The sequence below is a fragment of the Megalops cyprinoides genome, chromosome 2, assembly GCF_013368585.1.
Source record: "Megalops cyprinoides isolate fMegCyp1 chromosome 2, fMegCyp1.pri, whole genome shotgun sequence".
Taxonomy (NCBI): domain Eukaryota; kingdom Metazoa; phylum Chordata; class Actinopteri; order Elopiformes; family Megalopidae; genus Megalops; species Megalops cyprinoides.
The window spans coordinates 64,453,269-64,472,110 of NC_050584.1; the positions used below are offsets into that span (position 1 = coordinate 64,453,269).

Genomic DNA, 18,842 nt, shown 5'->3' on the forward strand with positions numbered 1-18,842 from the left:
CAAATAAATGGAGAAGGGAGGCTGTTACAGTCAATAAATAATCAATAATTTATTATTGTTCCATTTCATGTATATTTGTGTTCTCTCAGTCTTCAGTTAAAAACAAGCACAGCAGTATACATTCAGAAATGACAAAGGGAACACGCTAAACCAACAAGAAATGAACAACTACATTTTTTTAAGCAACCATAATAATTATAATTATGTTTTCATTATTACAGACGACTTGTAGACAAGGAAAGGAACAGAGAGGGAAAGCGATGGCGGCTGGTGGTGTAACCTCCCTTCAGAGTGAGTCTGTCAATTCTTTCTGACTAAATCAGTCGTTAAACTTTAATCTTAAACCTTGGGGGAAATTATTACTTAATGTATTTGCTAATGTGTAACAGTACCATCACTGCTATATTAATCCTTCATTCAGCTTGTTTCACAGTTCAGTTCTGGACTGTTAGATCACAATGTGTGTAAACATCCCTGATATGGAATAAACTATATGTTTCTGACAGGAGAGGAACATTGTCTCTCAGAGCTGAGGATTGTGCTTCTGGGGGGGAGAAAGAGTGGGAAGAGTTCATCAGGAAACACCATCCTGGGCAGAAAGGAGTTTGACACTGTGATCAGAACTGCACAGTGTGTGAAGAGACAGGGTGAAGTAGCTGGGAGGCAGCTCACTGTGATCGACACACCAGGCTGGTGGATCAGTTATTCTGCAACAAAAACTTCAGAGCTGGATAAACAGGAGATTGTGCGCAGTGTGTCTCTGAGTCCCCCGGGACCCTACGCTCTCTTCCTGGTCATTAATGTGAGCAAATCATTCACTGAGACACACAGGAGATCAGTGGAGGAACACATGGAGCTTCTCAGTGATAGAGTGTGGAGACACACTATACTGCTGTTCACCAGGGGAGACTTGCTGAGAGACACAACCATTGAGCAGCACATTGAGACTGAAGGGAAGGCCCTCCAGTGGCTTGTAGAGAAATGTGGGAACAGGTTTCATGTTCTCAACAATAAGAACAAGGCTGGTGGCACTCAGGTCACAGAGCTGCTGGAGAAGGTAGAGGAGATGGTGGCAGGAAATGGTGGCTGTCACTATGAAATGGACAGAATGCTCTTACAGAAGGTGGAAGAGAAGAGGAGGGCAGTGGAAGAAAGAGCGAGACAGAGGCTGATGAAGGTGCAGAAACAGAGGAAGTCTCTTCGAGCACTTTTCAAAGGTACGTTTATTTTCTCTGTATGACTAGAGCTAAATTACTTATTGTGAAACACCAAAATATTTTGAGCGTTATGATTCAGTATTCTTTTCACAGATTAATTTTGAAGTTTGAGTTACTACTGAATTCTGCAGTTTCACATTGTCATATATCTGTTCTTCCTTTCTCCTGCTTTCCCATTGAGCTGTATACGGAGATACAGAAACTATGGTCCCAGGAGTATCAGCCCTGAGTGTCTATGTCCTACACAGTTACAGCACAGACACTCCAGGGAGGCCCTGCTATTCACTTTAAACGCTCACTGTGTTTAGATCAGCCTTTGTTGAGAGGCACTGATTATGGGGGTATGGAGCGGCAGTGTAGCATAGTGGTTAAGCAGCAGGACTTGTAACCGAACGGTTGCTGGGTTGATTCCCCACGGGCACTCTGCTGCTGTACCCTTGGGCGAGGTACTTAATTCACAATTGCCCCAGTAAATATCCAGCTGTATAATGGATAACATTGTCAAAACCTGTAATTGATGTAAGTCGCTCTAAAAAAGAGTGTCTGCTAACTGTCTGTAATGTAATGATCAGAGCCCTGAATGTGAGAGCAGTCTTCACTCCCTGTTACAGAGAGATGAACTGCTCTTCAATTCACTGTGAACAAGTGGGGGGTCACTGCACTGGGTGGGCATATGAGCTCTTGGAAAGACAACCTTATAAAAGAATGATGTTTCCAGTATTGTTGTGAATATTCCTCATTTTTAGTTAGATGCTGTCACGGTTCAGGCAAAGAGTCAATCGCAGACCACAGGAGCGTCCAATTCCAGGCGGTTTATTTATTTAGTTTATTTATGTTTATTTATTTATTTATTTATTTATTCAGTGGTACTCCCATACCACACCATAATGCAGCTGGTCAAGATGCTTTCAATGATGCAGCTGTAGAAGTTGCTGAGGATCTGTGGTGACATGCCGAATTTCCTCAGCCTCCTCAGCATGTCACCACAGATCCTCAGCAACTTCCACATGATATCTATATAACTAAAAAATGTGAGATATTGAACTTGTCATTTCATCCCACTGATCCATTTTCAGTAACTACTTTACCCTGTAGAGGGCAGCAGTGAGCCAGAGCTGGGTGTTGAAGGAAGAGCATCCAAAGTGGGACCACATGTAGTGCAGGGCACTAGCCTTTTATAGATACACACACACACACACACACACACACAAACAAACACACACACATACACACACATATACACACACACACACACACACGCACACACACACACGCACACACACACATGCACACACAAAGAGCCATCATTAGTAACATAAATACATATTTCTGTATTTACTTTTGGATTTTTTTTGTTGTTGTTGTGTTGGAAGAATTTTCATAAACGATACTGAACAATGTGGTTTGTAATGAAGGTATTCTAATACTTATTTCTTAATTATGAAAACATTTTCAATATATTTCTAACAATTTTCAAATACACATGAATCGCATCTACGTTTCCAAAGATGAGTTCAAAGTTATACCCAAAACAATTAGCAAATATTTTTCATGTCTAGTTTACCCAAAGTACAATCAACATTGTCTGCTCACCTCCAGAGACTTTTTTTGAGACGGTGCTATTTTTAGAGTTGAACGTGGCTGCCATGGTTTTGCAATGACTTGCATAAATTTAAATGTGGGGATAAAACCTCTCTTATGCTCTCTATTGAGAGAAATGTATAAATATTGATGTATCGATTCCATTCTTTAAAGCAAGTATTGTTTGTGAAGTACTTTCGTTCAATGCATGTGTATGCATTCTATGGTACCTTCAGGTGCATGTAAATTAATTATGTACTGCACCCAGGCTAGATGCAGTCACTCACTTGGGGTATAATTCCGAAAGGCCGATAGGATGATGAGTCTTACATCCTGTCAATGTTCTCTTGTAAATATAGACTCACTACTATAAACTACTTCACAGCATTCAACACTTACAGAGATGTGAATACTCCTGATGAAGAGTGAATTATTATCTTTTCTTGTACCTGACAGGAGAGGAACACCGTCTCTCAGAGCTACGGATTGTGCTGCTGGGGGGGAGAAAGAGTGGGAAGAGTTCAGCAGGAAACACCATCCTGGGCAGAGAGGAGTTTGAGTCTGAAATAAGAACTGCACAGTGTGTGAAGAGACAGGGTGAAGTAGCTGGGAGGCAGCTCACTGTGATCGACACACCAGGCTGGTGGATCAGTTTTTCTGTAACAAAAACTCCAGAGCTGGATAAACAGGAGATTGTGCGCAGTGTGTCTCTGTGTCCCCCAGGACCCTACGCTCTCCTCCTGGTGTTTGATGTGAGCAAATCATTCACAGAGACACACAGGAGAGCAGTGGAGGAACACCTGGAGCTTCTCAGTGAGAGAGTGTGGAGACACACTATAGTGCTGTTCACCTGGGGACACTGGCTGGGAGACACAACCATTGAGCAGCACATTGAGACTGAAGGGACGGCCTTCCAGTGGCTTGTAGAGAAGTGTGGGAACAGGTATCATGTTCTCAACAATAAGAACAGGGCTGATGCCACTCAGGTCACAGAGCTGCTGGAGAAGATAGAGGAGATGGTGGCAGGACTTGGTGGCTGTCACTATGAAATGGACAGAATGCTCTTACAGAAGGTGGAAGAGAAGAGGAGGGCAGTGGAAGAAAGAGCACAACAGAGGCTGATGAAGGTGCAGAAACAGAGGAAGTCTCTTCGAGCACTTTTCAAAGGTACGTTTATTTTCTCTGAATGACTAGAGCTAAATTACTTATTGTGAAACACCAAAATGTTTTGAGTGTTATGATTCAGTATTCTTTTCACAGATTAATTTTGAAGTTTGAGTTAATATTGAATTCTGCAGTGTCACATTGTGATATATCTGTTCTTCCTTTCTCCTGCTTTCCCATTGAGCTGTATACGGAGATACAGAAACTCTGATCCCTGGAGCATCAGCCCTGAGTGTCTGTGTCCTACACAGTTACAGCACAGACACTCCAGGGAGGCCCTGCTGTTCACTTTAAACACTCACTGTGTTTAGATCAGCCTCTGTTGAGAGACACTGATTATGGGGGTATGGAGCGGCAGTGTAGCATAGTGGTTAAGCAGCAGGACTTGTAACCGAAAGGTTGCTGGGTTGATTCCCCACAGGCACTCTGCTGCTGTACCCTTGGGCAAAGTACTTAATTCACAATTGCCCCAGTAAATATCCAGCTGTATAAATGGATAACATTGTCAAAACCTGTAAATGATGTAAGTTGCTCTGGAAAAGAATGTCTGCTAACTGTCTGCAATGTAATGATCACAACCCTGAATGTGAGAGCAGTTTTCACTCCCTGTTACAGAGAGATGAACTGCTCTTCAATTCACTGTGAACAACTGGGGGGTCACTGCACTGGGTGGGCATATGAGCTCTTGGAAAGATAACCTTATAAAAGTATGATGTTTCCAGTATTGTTGTGAATGTTCCCCATTTTTAGTTAGATGCTGTCACGGTTCAGGCAAAGAGTCAATCGCAGACCACCGGAGCATCGAATTCCAGGCGGTTTATTTAATCACAGGCAAGATCGTAAACGAAAAACAAGCAGGGTCAAAACCAGAGAGGCAGTCCGAGGGCAATCCAGGTTCAGGGAAACAGGAGCAGGCAGGGTCAAACACCAGGCAGGCAGAACAATCGGGCGATCAGGCCAGAGCGGCAGGCAGGAATCAGGTCGAATAACAGACGGGTCAAAAAACGAGAATAGCGCTCAGACGAAAAATGGCGGGGACAAAACAGGTGAACACAAGCTGCTACGAACTAGCAACAGGACAGGGACACACGGGGAAGATACAGAGCAGGGCTAACGAGGGAATGGGAAGCAGGTGTGCAGGCAGGCAGGCGGTGGGAGACCGGGCGGGGAGCGGGGCAGGGCTAGAACACAAGGAAAACAAAAGCACATGGACAGGAAAAACAAAAACACCACATCTAAGGGGGCGGAGCCCTGACAGATGCATGTAGCTTAATATTTGTACAGTTGCCTGCACCTTTGTACAATTTTGCTTTTCTTTTCAGTTTCCACATGATATCTATATAACTAAAAAATGTGAGATATTGAACTTGTCATTTCATCCCACTGATCCATTTTCAGTAACTACTTTACCCTGTAGAGGGCAGCAGTGAGCCAGAGCTGGGTGTTGAAGGAAGAGCATCCAAAGTGGGACCACATGTAGTGCAGGGCACTAGCCTTTTATAGATACACACACACACACACACACACACACAAACAAACACACACACATACACACACATATACACACACACACACACACACGCACACACACACACGCACACACACACATGCACACACAAAGAGCCATCATTAGTAACATAAATACATATTTCTGTATTTACTTTTGGATTTTTTTTGTTGTTGTTGTGTTGGAAGAATTTTCATAAACGATACTGAACAATGTGGTTTGTAATGAAGGTATTCTAATACTTATTTCTTAATTATGAAAACATTTTCAATATATTTCTAACAATTTTCAAATACACATGAATCGCATCTACGTTTCCAAAGATGAGTTCAAAGTTATACCCAAAACAATTAGCAAATATTTTTCATGTCTAGTTTACCCAAAGTACAATCAACATTGTCTGCTCACCTCCAGAGACTTTTTTTGAGACGGTGCTATTTTTAGAGTTGAACGTGGCTGCCATGGTTTTGCAATGACTTGCATAAATTTAAATGTGGGGATAAAACCTCTCTTATGCTCTCTATTGAGAGAAATGTATAAATATTGATGTATCGATTCCATTCTTTAAAGCAAGTATTGTTTGTGAAGTACTTTCGTTCAATGCATGTGTATGCATTCTATGGTACCTTCAGGTGCATGTAAATTAATTATGTACTGCACCCAGGCTAGATGCAGTCACTCACTTGGGGTATAATTCCGAAAGGCCGATAGGATGATGAGTCTTACATCCTGTCAATGTTCTCTTGTAAATATAGACTCACTACTATAAACTACTTCACAGCATTCAACACTTACAGAGATGTGAATACTCCTGATGAAGAGTGAATTATTATCTTTTCTTGTACCTGACAGGAGAGGAACACCGTCTCTCAGAGCTATGGATTGTGCTGCTGGGGGGGAGAAAGAGTGGGAAGAGTTCAGCAGGAAACACCATCCTGGGCAGAGAGGAGTTTGAGTCTGAAATAAGAACTGCACAGTGTGTGAAGAGACAGGGTGAAGTAGCTGGGAGGCAGCTCACTGTGATCGACACACCAGGCTGGTGGATCAGTTTTTCTGTAACAAAAACTCCAGAGCTGGATAAACAGGAGATTGTGCGCAGTGTGTCTCTGTGTCCCCCAGGACCCTACGCTCTCCTCCTGGTGTTTGATGTGAGCAAATCATTCACAGAGACACACAGGAGAGCAGTGGAGGAACACCTGGAGCTTCTCAGTGAGAGAGTGTGGAGACACACTATAGTGCTGTTCACCTGGGGACACTGGCTGGGAGACACAACCATTGAGCAGCACATTGAGACTGAAGGGACGGCCTTCCAGTGGCTTGTAGAGAAGTGTGGGAACAGGTATCATGTTCTCAACAATAAGAACAGGGCTGATGCCACTCAGGTCACAGAGCTGCTGGAGAAGATAGAGGAGATGGTGGCAGGACTTGGTGGCTGTCACTATGAAATGGACAGAATGCTCTTACAGAAGGTGGAAGAGAAGAGGAGGGCAGTGGAAGAAAGAGCACAACAGAGGCTGATGAAGGTGCAGAAACAGAGGAAGTCTCTTCGAGCACTTTTCAAAGGTACGTTTATTTTCTCTGTATGACTAGAGCTAAATTACTTATTGTGAAACACCAAAATATTTTGAGCGTTATGATTCAGTATTCTTTTCACAGATTAATTTTGAAGTTTGAGTTACTACTGAATTCTGCAGTTTCACATTGTCATATATCTGTTCTTCCTTTCTCCTGCTTTCCCATTGAGCTGTATACGGAGATACAGAAACTATGGTCCCAGGAGCATCAGCCCTGAGTGTCTATGTCCTACACAGTTACAGCACAGACACTCCAGGGAGGCCCTGCTATTCACTTTAAATGCTCACTGTGTTTAGATTAGCCTCTATTGAGAGGCACTGATTATGGGGGTATGGAGCGGCAGTGTAGCATAGTGGTTAAGCAGCAGGACTTGTAACCGAACGGTTGCTGGGTTGATTCCCCACGGGCACTCTGCTGCTGTACCCTTGGGCGAGGTACTTAATTCACAATTGCCCCAGTAAATATCCAGCTGTATAATGGATAACATTGTCAAAACCTGTAATTGATGTAAGTCGCTCTAAAAAAGAGTGTCTGCTAACTGTCTGTAATGTAATGATCAGAGCCCTGAATGTGAGAGCAGTCTTCACTCCCTGTTACAGAGAGATGAACTGCTCTTCAATTCACTGTGAACAAGTGGGGGGTCACTGCACTGGGTGGGCATATGAGCTCTTGGAAAGACAACCTTATAAAAGAATGATGTTTCCAGTATTGTTGTGAATATTCCTCATTTTTAGTTAGATGCTGTCACGGTTCAGGCAAAGAGTCAATCGCAGACCACAGGAGCGTCCAATTCCAGGCGGTTTATTTATTTAGTTTATTTATGTTTATTTATTTATTTATTTATTTATTCAGTGGTACTCCCATACCACACCATAATGCAGCTGGTCAAGATGCTTTCAATGATGCAGCTGTAGAAGTTGCTGAGGATCTGTGGTGACATGCCGAATTTCCTCAGCCTCCTCAGCATGTCACCACAGATCCTCAGCAACTTCCACATGATATCTATATAACTAAAAAATGTGAGATATTGAACTTGTCATTTCATCCCACTGATCCATTTTCAGTAACTACTTTACCCTGTAGAGGGCAGCAGTGAGCCAGAGCTGGGTGTTGAAGGAAGAGCATCCAAAGTGGGACCACATGTAGTGCAGGGCACTAGCCTTTTATAGATACACACACACACACACACACACACACAAACAAACACACACACATACACACACATATACACACACACACACACACACGCACACACACACACGCACACACACACATGCACACACAAAGAGCCATCATTAGTAACATAAATACATATTTCTGTATTTACTTTTGGATTTTTTTTGTTGTTGTTGTGTTGGAAGAATTTTCATAAACGATACTGAACAATGTGGTTTGTAATGAAGGTATTCTAATACTTATTTCTTAATTATGAAAACATTTTCAATATATTTCTAACAATTTTCAAATACACATGAATCGCATCTACGTTTCCAAAGATGAGTTCAAAGTTATACCCAAAACAATTAGCAAATATTTTTCATGTCTAGTTTACCCAAAGTACAATCAACATTGTCTGCTCACCTCCAGAGACTTTTTTTGAGACGGTGCTATTTTTAGAGTTGAACGTGGCTGCCATGGTTTTGCAATGACTTGCATAAATTTAAATGTGGGGATAAAACCTCTCTTATGCTCTCTATTGAGAGAAATGTATAAATATTGATGTATCGATTCCATTCTTTAAAGCAAGTATTGTTTGTGAAGTACTTTCGTTCAATGCATGTGTATGCATTCTATGGTACCTTCAGGTGCATGTAAATTAATTATGTACTGCACCCAGGCTAGATGCAGTCACTCACTTGGGGTATAATTCCGAAAGGCCGATAGGATGATGAGTCTTACATCCTGTCAATGTTCTCTTGTAAATATAGACTCACTACTATAAACTACTTCACAGCATTCAACACTTACAGAGATGTGAATACTCCTGATGAAGAGTGAATTATTATCTTTTCTTGTACCTGACAGGAGAGGAACACCGTCTCTCAGAGCTACGGATTGTGCTGCTGGGGGGGAGAAAGAGTGGGAAGAGTTCAGCAGGAAACACCATCCTGGGCAGAGAGGAGTTTGAGTCTGAAATAAGAACTGCACAGTGTGTGAAGAGACAGGGTGAAGTAGCTGGGAGGCAGCTCACTGTGATCGACACACCAGGCTGGTGGATCAGTTTTTCTGTAACAAAAACTCCAGAGCTGGATAAACAGGAGATTGTGCGCAGTGTGTCTCTGTGTCCCCCAGGACCCTACGCTCTCCTCCTGGTGTTTGATGTGAGCAAATCATTCACAGAGACACACAGGAGAGCAGTGGAGGAACACCTGGAGCTTCTCAGTGAGAGAGTGTGGAGACACACTATAGTGCTGTTCACCTGGGGACACTGGCTGGGAGACACAACCATTGAGCAGCACATTGAGACTGAAGGGACGGCCTTCCAGTGGCTTGTAGAGAAGTGTGGGAACAGGTATCATGTTCTCAACAATAAGAACAGGGCTGATGCCACTCAGGTCACAGAGCTGCTGGAGAAGATAGAGGAGATGGTGGCAGGACTTGGTGGCTGTCACTATGAAATGGACAGAATGCTCTTACAGAAGGTGGAAGAGAAGAGGAGGGCAGTGGAAGAAAGAGCACAACAGAGGCTGATGAAGGTGCAGAAACAGAGGAAGTCTCTTCGAGCACTTTTCAAAGGTACGTTTATTTTCTCTGAATGACTAGAGCTAAATTACTTATTGTGAAACACCAAAATGTTTTGAGTGTTATGATTCAGTATTCTTTTCACAGATTAATTTTGAAGTTTGAGTTAATATTGAATTCTGCAGTGTCACATTGTGATATATCTGTTCTTCCTTTCTCCTGCTTTCCCATTGAGCTGTATACGGAGATACAGAAACTCTGATCCCTGGAACATCAGCCCTGAGTGTCTGTGTCCTACACAGTTACAGCACAGACACTCCAGGGAGGCCCTGCTATTCACTTTAAACACTCACTGTGTTTAGATCAGCCTCTGTTGAGAGACACTGATTATGGGGGTATGGAGCGGCAGTGTAGCATAGTGGTTAAGCAGCAGGACTTGTAACCGAAAGGTTGCTGGGTTGATTCCCCACAGGCACTCTGCTGCTGTACCCTTGGGCAAAGTACTTAATTCACAATTGCCCCAGTAAATATCCAGCTGTATAAATGGATAACATTGTCAAAACCTGTAAATGATGTAAGTTGCTCTGGAAAAGAATGTCTGCTAACTGTCTGCAATGTAATGATCACAACCCTGAATGTGAGAGCAGTTTTCACTCCCTGTTACAGAGAGATGAACTGCTCTTCAATTCACTGTGAACAACTGGGGGGTCACTGCACTGGGTGGGCATATGAGCTCTTGGAAAGATAACCTTATAAAAGTATGATGTTTCCAGTATTGTTGTGAATGTTCCCCATTTTTAGTTAGATGCTGTCACGGTTCAGGCAAAGAGTCAATCGCAGACCACCGGAGCATCGAATTCCAGGCGGTTTATTTAATCACAGGCAAGATCGTAAACGAAAAACAAGCAGGGTCAAAACCAGAGAGGCAGTCCGAGGGCAATCCAGGTTCAGGGAAACAGGAGCAGGCAGGGTCAAACACCAGGCAGGCAGAACAATCGGGCGATCAGGCCAGAGCGGCAGGCAGGAATCAGGTCGAATAACAGACGGGTCAAAAAACGAGAATAGCGCTCAGACGAAAAATGGCGGGGACAAAACAGGTGAACACAAGCTGCTACGAACTAGCAACAGGACAGGGACACACGGGGAAGATACAGAGCAGGGCTAACGAGGGAATGGGAAGCAGGTGTGCAGGCAGGCAGGCGGTGGGAGACCGGGCGGGGAGCGGGGCAGGGCTAGAACACAAGGAAAACAAAAGCACATGGACAGGAAAAACAAAAACACCACATCTAAGGGGGCGGAGCCCTGACAGATGCATGTAGCTTAATATTTGTACAGTTGCCTGCACCTTTGTACAATTTTGCTTTTCTTTTCAGTTTCCACATGATATCTATATAACTAAAAAATGTGAGATATTGAACTTGTCATTTCATCCCACTGATCCATTTTCAGTACCTACTTTACCCTGTAGAGGGCAGCAGTGAGCCAGAGCTGGGTGTTGAAGGAAGAGCATCCAAAGTGGGACCACATGTAGTGCAGGGCACTAGCCTTTTATAGATACACACACACACACACACACACACAAACAAACACACACACATACACACACATATACACACACACACACACACACGCACACACACACACGCACACACACACATGCACACACAAAGAGCCATCATTAGTAACATAAATACATATTTCTGTATTTACTTTTGGATTTTTTTTGTTGTTGTTGTGTTGGAAGAATTTTCATAAACGATACTGAACAATGTGGTTTGTAATGAAGGTATTCTAATACTTATTTCTTAATTATGAAAACATTTTCAATATATTTCTAACAATTTTCAAATACACATGAATCGCATCTACGTTTCCAAAGATGAGTTCAAAGTTATACCCAAAACAATTAGCAAATATTTTTCATGTCTAGTTTACCCAAAGTACAATCAACATTGTCTGCTCACCTCCAGAGACTTTTTTTGAGACGGTGCTATTTTTAGAGTTGAACGTGGCTGCCATGGTTTTGCAATGACTTGCATAAATTTAAATGTGGGGATAAAACCTCTCTTATGCTCTCTATTGAGAGAAATGTATAAATATTGATGTATCGATTCCATTCTTTAAAGCAAGTATTGTTTGTGAAGTACTTTCGTTCAATGCATGTGTATGCATTCTATGGTACCTTCAGGTGCATGTAAATTAATTATGTACTGCACCCAGGCTAGATGCAGTCACTCACTTGGGGTATAATTCCGAAAGGCCGATAGGATGATGAGTCTTACATCCTGTCAATGTTCTCCTGTAAATATAGACTCACTACTATAAACTACTTCACAGCATTCAACACTTACAGAGATGTGAATACTCCTGATGAAGAGTGAATTATTATCTTTTCTTGTACCTGACAGGAGAGGAACACCGTCTCTCAGAGCTACGGATTGTGCTGCTGGGGGGGAGAAAGAGTGGGAAGAGTTCAGCAGGAAACACCATCCTGGGCAGAGAGGAGTTTGAGTCTGAAATAAGAACTGCACAGTGTGTGAAGAGTCAGGGTGAAGTAGCTGGGAGGCAGCTCACTGTGATCGACACACCAGGCTGGTGGACTGATTATTTTGTACAGGACACTCCAGAGCTGGATAAACAGGAGATTGTGCGCAGTGTGTCTCTGTGTCCCCCAGGACCCTACACTCTCTTTCTGGTCATTAATGTGAGCTCATCATTCACAGAGACATGCAGGAGATCAGTGGAGGAACACCTGGAGCTTCTCAGTGAGAGAGTGTGGAGACACACTATAGTGCTGTTCACCAGGGGAGACTGGCTGGGAGACACAACCATTGAGCAGCGCATTGAGGCTGAAGGGAAGGCCCTCCAGTGGCTTGTAGAGAAATGTGGGAACAGGTATCATGTTCTCAACAATGAGAAGAGGGCTGATGGCACTCAGGTCAGAGAGCTGCTGGAGAAGATAGAGGAGATGGTGGCAGGACATGGTGGCTGTCACTATGAAATGGACAGAATGCTCTTACAGGAGGTGGAAGAGAAGAGGAGGGCAGTGGAAGAAAGAGCGAAACAGAGGCTGATGAAGGTGCAGGAACAGAGGAAGACTCTCAGAGAGCTTTTTGAAGGTGGGTTCATTGTCTCTGTAATACTAAATCTGAAAAGTTTGGTGTGAAATGTTGACAAGTTTTAAACACTTTGATTCTATACTTTGTTTACAGATTAGTTCTGAAGTGTAAGCTACTGTTTCAATACAGCAGGTTCACAAAATCTTGTATCTGTTCTTCTATTCTCCTGCATTTCCATTGTGCTGTATACTGAGGCACAGAAATTGTGGTCCCGGTAGCATCAGCCCTGAGTGTCTGTGTCCTACACAGTTACAGCACAGACACTCCAGGGAGGCCCTGCTGTTCACTTTAAACACTCACTGTGTTTAGAACAGCCTCTGTTGAGAGACACTGATCAGATCCCTGAGTGTGAGAGCAGCCTGGACTCTCTCTGTTACAGAGGGATGAACAGCCCCCCCCCCCCACTCACTGTGAACTGGGCAGCCAGAGAGAACAGCTGGGGGTGGGACTGCACTGGTGGGGTATATGAGGTCTTAGAAAGAAAACCTTGGATTACTATGATGTTTCGAGTATATTTGTGAATGTTACCTGTGTTTAGTTAGATGTGTGTAATTTAATATTTGAACTTCCGCCTCCACTTTCATGAGACTGAACCTTTCTTTTCATCTCCCATCTGCCATCTATTTAACTAAAGCATATGTGACATTAAACCTCGGTGATTTCAACCCACCCATCCACCTTCAGTAACTACTTTACCCTGTAGAGGGCAGCAGTGAGCCAGAGCTGAGTGTTGTAGGCAGAGCATCCAAAGTGGGACCACATGCAGTGCAGGACACCAGTCTTTGATACACAAACACACATATACACACATAGAACAATCGTTAATAAAACAGATATATATTTCTGAATTTTCGTTTGGATTTTTTAGTTGTTGTGTTGGAAGAATTTTCATGAACAATACTCAACAAGGGGTTTTGTATCTAAGGTGTTCCACTACTTGTGTTTCATTAGAAACATATTTTCAATACATGTATAATACTGTTCTGAAACATATGAATTACATCTCAGTTTCCAAAGTTGCTTTCAAAGTTACACCCAGAACAATTAGCAAATGTTTTTCAAGTGTAGTTTTCCCAAAGTACAATCTTCAGTCTCTGCTCACCTTCAGACATTGTCTTTTAAACACTGCTGTTTTTGAAACACTGGTGCTTACAAAAATCTGAATTTGGTGGGGTGGGGGGTGGGCACATCACATTTCTTTTTATTCACAGAGATGTGTAAATGCTGATGTGTTTGTTCTCGAAAAAAGTGGAAAGTATCAAATCCATCTTTTTAATCAAATGCATTATATTTCAAACATTTACCTGTGAAAAACTTGCATTGAATGCATTTCTATGTATTCTTTAATACTTTCTAGTACATGTAAGTTAAATACATGCTACACCCAGGTGAGATACACTCACTCAGCTGGGTTATAATTCAGGAAGAATGGATGGGATAATACATCTCATACTATGCTGATGTTCTCTTGTAAACATGAACCCACAGCACTCCTGTCTGAAGTCCACAGTAATAATAACAACTTCAACATAATGTCACACAATTCCATACTTACCGAGAGGTGAATACTTCTGCTGAGGAATGAATTATTTTCTTTCTCTCTGTCTGACAGGAGAACAGCATCATCTCTCAGAGCTGAGCATCGTGCTGCTGGGGTACAGAAGTGCAGGGAAGAGTTCAGCAGGAAACACCATCCTGAGAGGAGAGGAGTTTGAGTCTGGGATAAGAACTGCACAGTGTGTGAAGAGACAGGGTGAAGTAGCTGGGAGGCAGCTCACTGTAATCGACACACCAGGCTGGTGGAGGAATTATTCTGTGAAGGACACTCCAGAGCTGGATAAACAGGAGATTGTTCGCAGTGTGTCTCTGTGTCCCCCAGGACCCTACGCTCTCTTCCTGGTCATTCGTGTGAGTGAGTCATTCACACAGAGACACAGGAGAGCAGCGCAGGAACACCTGGAGCTTCTTGGTGAGAGAGTGTGGAGACACACTATAGTGCTGTTCACCAGGGGAGACTTGCTGGGAGACACAAGCATTGAGCAGCACATTGAGGCTGAAGGGAGGGCCCTCCAGTGGCTTGTAGAGAAATGTGGGAACAGGTATCATGTTACCAACAATGAGAAGAGGGCTGATGGCACTCAGGTCAGAGAGCTGCTGAAGAAGGTAGAGGAGATGGTGGCGACAGAGGGATCCACTCTGCCAGTCAGGAAGAGGAGGAGCAGCATGGAGCATGATCCCCCTTCTAGTGAGTTTTGTTCATTTACCCTCCTATAGCATTTACAGTTTACAGGACAACACCAGACAGATTACTCCTCCCTTACTTTGCATTGAGTAAATAGCACAATAATTTATAATTTATTAACGCTTGAACTAATTTGTCACTTTAATTTTTGTGCATTTTTCTAAATTATACAGAAGTGTATGATTATGGCTTGTGTGTGTGAGAGAGGCCTCCTGTATGGTGATTTACAAAATGATTCATTGTCTCACAGAATTTGCAGTGCAGTGTAACAGGGCTTGTTGTTGCTGTTGTCGTGTTGCAGTGAGTGGAGGGACTCCAGCCCCCTCTGAAGCAGGCAGCTCTGTGTGTGATGAAGAATTGGCTCATAAACGGGTCAGAGGGAAGGTGTCATGGTGGCAGAAAAAGAATCAGCCAGAGAGCTCAGTATCGTCTGCATATGGAACAAGTAGTTCTATACCGAGTACAGAGGAAAGGGATGTTTGACCGGATGAGACTGGAAGCGGACAGTGATGCTGACACTCTGGAAGGTGACATGGATTAAACACAGCTCTGCACTGCCACCATGTGGTGATCTTTAAAATTACTACATAAACTGCAGAGTACAAAAACTTGAAATAAACCTAACTATAACCCCCACCCTCAAGACCACACTTTACCTTGAATAGAGACTTCCAGATTGCTTGAATACATTGTTTTGCTGGTTCTTTTTATTTTATATATGCATTTTCATACTTTCATTATTAAGTGTTAAAAATGGAAATGTATAAATAAATTTTAAACATGACACGCTGATCCAAAATCATGTTAGCTTGTCAGTGTCTGTGAAAGTTAATCTGTTTTCTAATAAAAATGGAGCTATGGCTTGTAAATTGAAACACAACCATAAAAAGTATAGTGTGGCTACTAACTAACATTGAAGTCTATCAACACTGGACTGTATCCTGTAACTGTGGAACAACAGTGGACACATGCGTGTCAATAGGTACCTGCAATAGGTACCGTCAGTACAATTTTTGAGTGAGAAGATTAATTAATGGAAGACAATGGCTGTTAAGCAACCCAAACTAATTCATTCAGTTGATAGTAGCGGCATTCTACATCTGTGACTATTTACTACGTTTTCACACATTTTGATCATTAGAAAATATAAGGTAATGCCAGTTACCAGTATGCAAGTAAAGGGTGTAGTTATATGGTTCCCAAGATTAATTAGCCACGCCCCTCTCTCTGTGATGGACCGAAACTAATATTACCTGTCCTTAGGAAAAGATATGCATGCCCATAATTTTATTTTATTTTTCATTGCTATAAGAGGAGTTGTGAAGTGAACTAGTCAAATTGATTTACCTTGTCAAATTGATTTGGGCGCATTGTGTAATTGTACATCACATGAGACTGAGGTTTACTGGTTGGTTTAAGCCTTTACCCAAGCCTAAACTCCCAACTTTAAAGCACATTGTCCCGCATCGCTTTGCTTTGAACAAGGAGTGGCAAATTTCTTGAATAAATTGTTATGCTTGTTACTATTATTCTGTGTTGCTTACTGTATTTGTTGTTGTCCAAATCTGAGGACTGTTCATAGGTGACCTCAAATGTTGAAACATGGTAAATATTCAGTAATTCTGTGAACACCAACATAGTTGTTCTGATGACCAACAGCATACCATAGTACCAGAATCAGCTAGATAAGATGTGGTTTGGAAACTATGCACTTTGATACATAGCATAAACATAACTAAATGAATTACCCAAGCTTGCTTTTTTTACTTAATGGTAAAGGAGAGTGTAGTAAACATGAACATGGAACCAGTTACTACATATGGCGACGGGGATTAAAGCGGAGTAAGAAAAGTGATCTCCTGAAGTTTTCGTTGAGAGATGGAACTTGTGAACAATGAGAAGTACTGCAGGGAGCAGCATGGCGAGTTTGGTAGGAAGCACGGTGCCATTCATTTGTCAGGAACAGACCTGGGAAGAATATTGTGAAGTTCTACAGCATTTTTTTTATGCAAACAGCATAAAGGAAGCAGAGAGAAAGAGGGCCATTTTGTTAAGTTCAGTGGGAAGTCAGATGTACAGCTTGATCCGAAATCTACTTAGCCCTGCCAAACCTGGCGCAAAAACCTATGACGAACTTGTTAAACTCTTGAACGAACACTTCAATCCAAAACCCAGTGAAACTGTTCAGCGTTTCAAATTCAACTCCAGGACCAGGAAACCAGGGGAGACTGTGTTGGACTACGTTGCCACGTTGAGAAAATTGGCGCACGACTGCAATTATGGAGACAAACTGACGGAAATGCTGAGGGATAGACGGGTATGTGGGATTGGAGATGACCGGATACAACGCCGATTATTATCAGAACCCGAGCTGATTTTTGACAAGGCCCTAAAAATAGCGCAGGCAACGGAAGCAGCAAACAAAGAATGTGCAGGAATTACAAACTCATTTTTCGGAGGCCTCTCTGTCTGCAAGTAACCAGGAGGTGCACAAGCTGGCTGCTGCACGATCAGAGACGAGTGGTGAGCGCCACAGAGCATGCTACAGGTGCGGTAGTGAACAACACATCTCAAATGAGTGTCGGTTCATTGCGGAAAAATGCCATAAGTGCGGGGCATATTCAGAAAATGTGCAGATCTAGAGTCTCACTGGGGACATCACAGGGAAGAGGTGAAGAAAAACTAAAGACTAGGAAATGGGGGCAAACCCAGAGAACACATCATGTTAGTGGGAGAGAGGAACATGAATCAGAGGAGGAAGAGGTCATGTTTGTGATGCATAGCATAGAGGACACTGTGATTCCAAAAGCAGCACCTCTCACTATGACATTGACAGTGAATGAAACAAAAACAAAATTTGAAGTGGACACAGGCTGCGGGGTGGCAGTAATGAATGATTCAGACTTTAAAAAGCTGTGGACTAGTGAGATTAGGCCAGAATTAAAAAAGTGCCCCATAAAACTGAAAACATACCGGACAGAAAGTGGACATACTGGGAACTGTGACCGTTGCTGTGAAGCACAAGAAAACGGTGAAAGGCTTACCGCTAGTGGTAGTACCGGGCACCGGAAAACATTACAAGAGGTACTGATGCAAAAGGAGGAGGTCTTTAAAGAAGAACTAGGTAAGCTGAGGGGACCACCAGCAAAGATTTATGTGGATAAAGAAACAGCACCCAGATTTTTTAAACCAAGACCAGTCCCATATGCAATGAGAGCAAAAGTGGAGGCCGAGCTGTTGCAGTCTGCAGAGGTCTTAGTCCATTATGACCCTGGAAAAGAGATCATACTGTCATGTGATGCCTCTCCATATGGTGTAGGAGCGGTTCTATCTCACAAAATGCCAAACGGAGCAGAGAGACCAATAGGGTTCCTGTCCCGCACTCTAAGCAGAGCAGAAAGAAATTACTCCCAATTGGACAGAGAGGGCCTAGCAGTAATTTTCGGAGTTCAGAGGTTCCACAAATACATTTATGGCCATAAATTTACAGTTGTCACTGATCACAAACCTCTGCTGTCACAATTCAATGAATTGAAGGCAGTGCCACAGATGGCCTCTCCGCGAATCCAGAGGTGGGCAGTGACCTTAGGGGCATATGAATATGAGATCATTTACAGACCAGGGAAGCATCATGAGAATGCCGACGCTCTCAGCCGACTGCCGTTACCAGAAGGACCAAAAACAGAGGCGCCAGAAGAGAGAGTACTCATGCTGGAGAACTCAGACGTAACACTAGTGTCAGCAGACCAGGTGCG

The 18,842-nt window shown here is 42.9% G+C and overlaps 1 protein-coding gene across 1 annotated transcript in view; it reads left to right on the plus strand.

The window, feature by feature from the left end:
* Positions 1-493: 493 nt before the first annotated feature.
* Positions 494-18,842, plus strand: part of LOC118772160 — a 45,684-nt gene continuing 27,335 nt past the window's right edge. Inside the window, exons 1-6 of the mRNA XM_036520453.1 lie at positions 494-1,217; positions 3,255-3,965; positions 6,322-7,032; positions 9,070-9,780; positions 12,135-12,845; positions 14,458-14,944. Coding sequence (XP_036376346.1) covers positions 494-1,217; positions 3,255-3,965; positions 6,322-7,032; positions 9,070-9,780; positions 12,135-12,845; positions 14,458-14,944 — 4,055 coding nt within the window. The remainder of the gene's footprint in view (positions 1,218-3,254; positions 3,966-6,321; positions 7,033-9,069; positions 9,781-12,134; positions 12,846-14,457; positions 14,945-18,842) is intronic.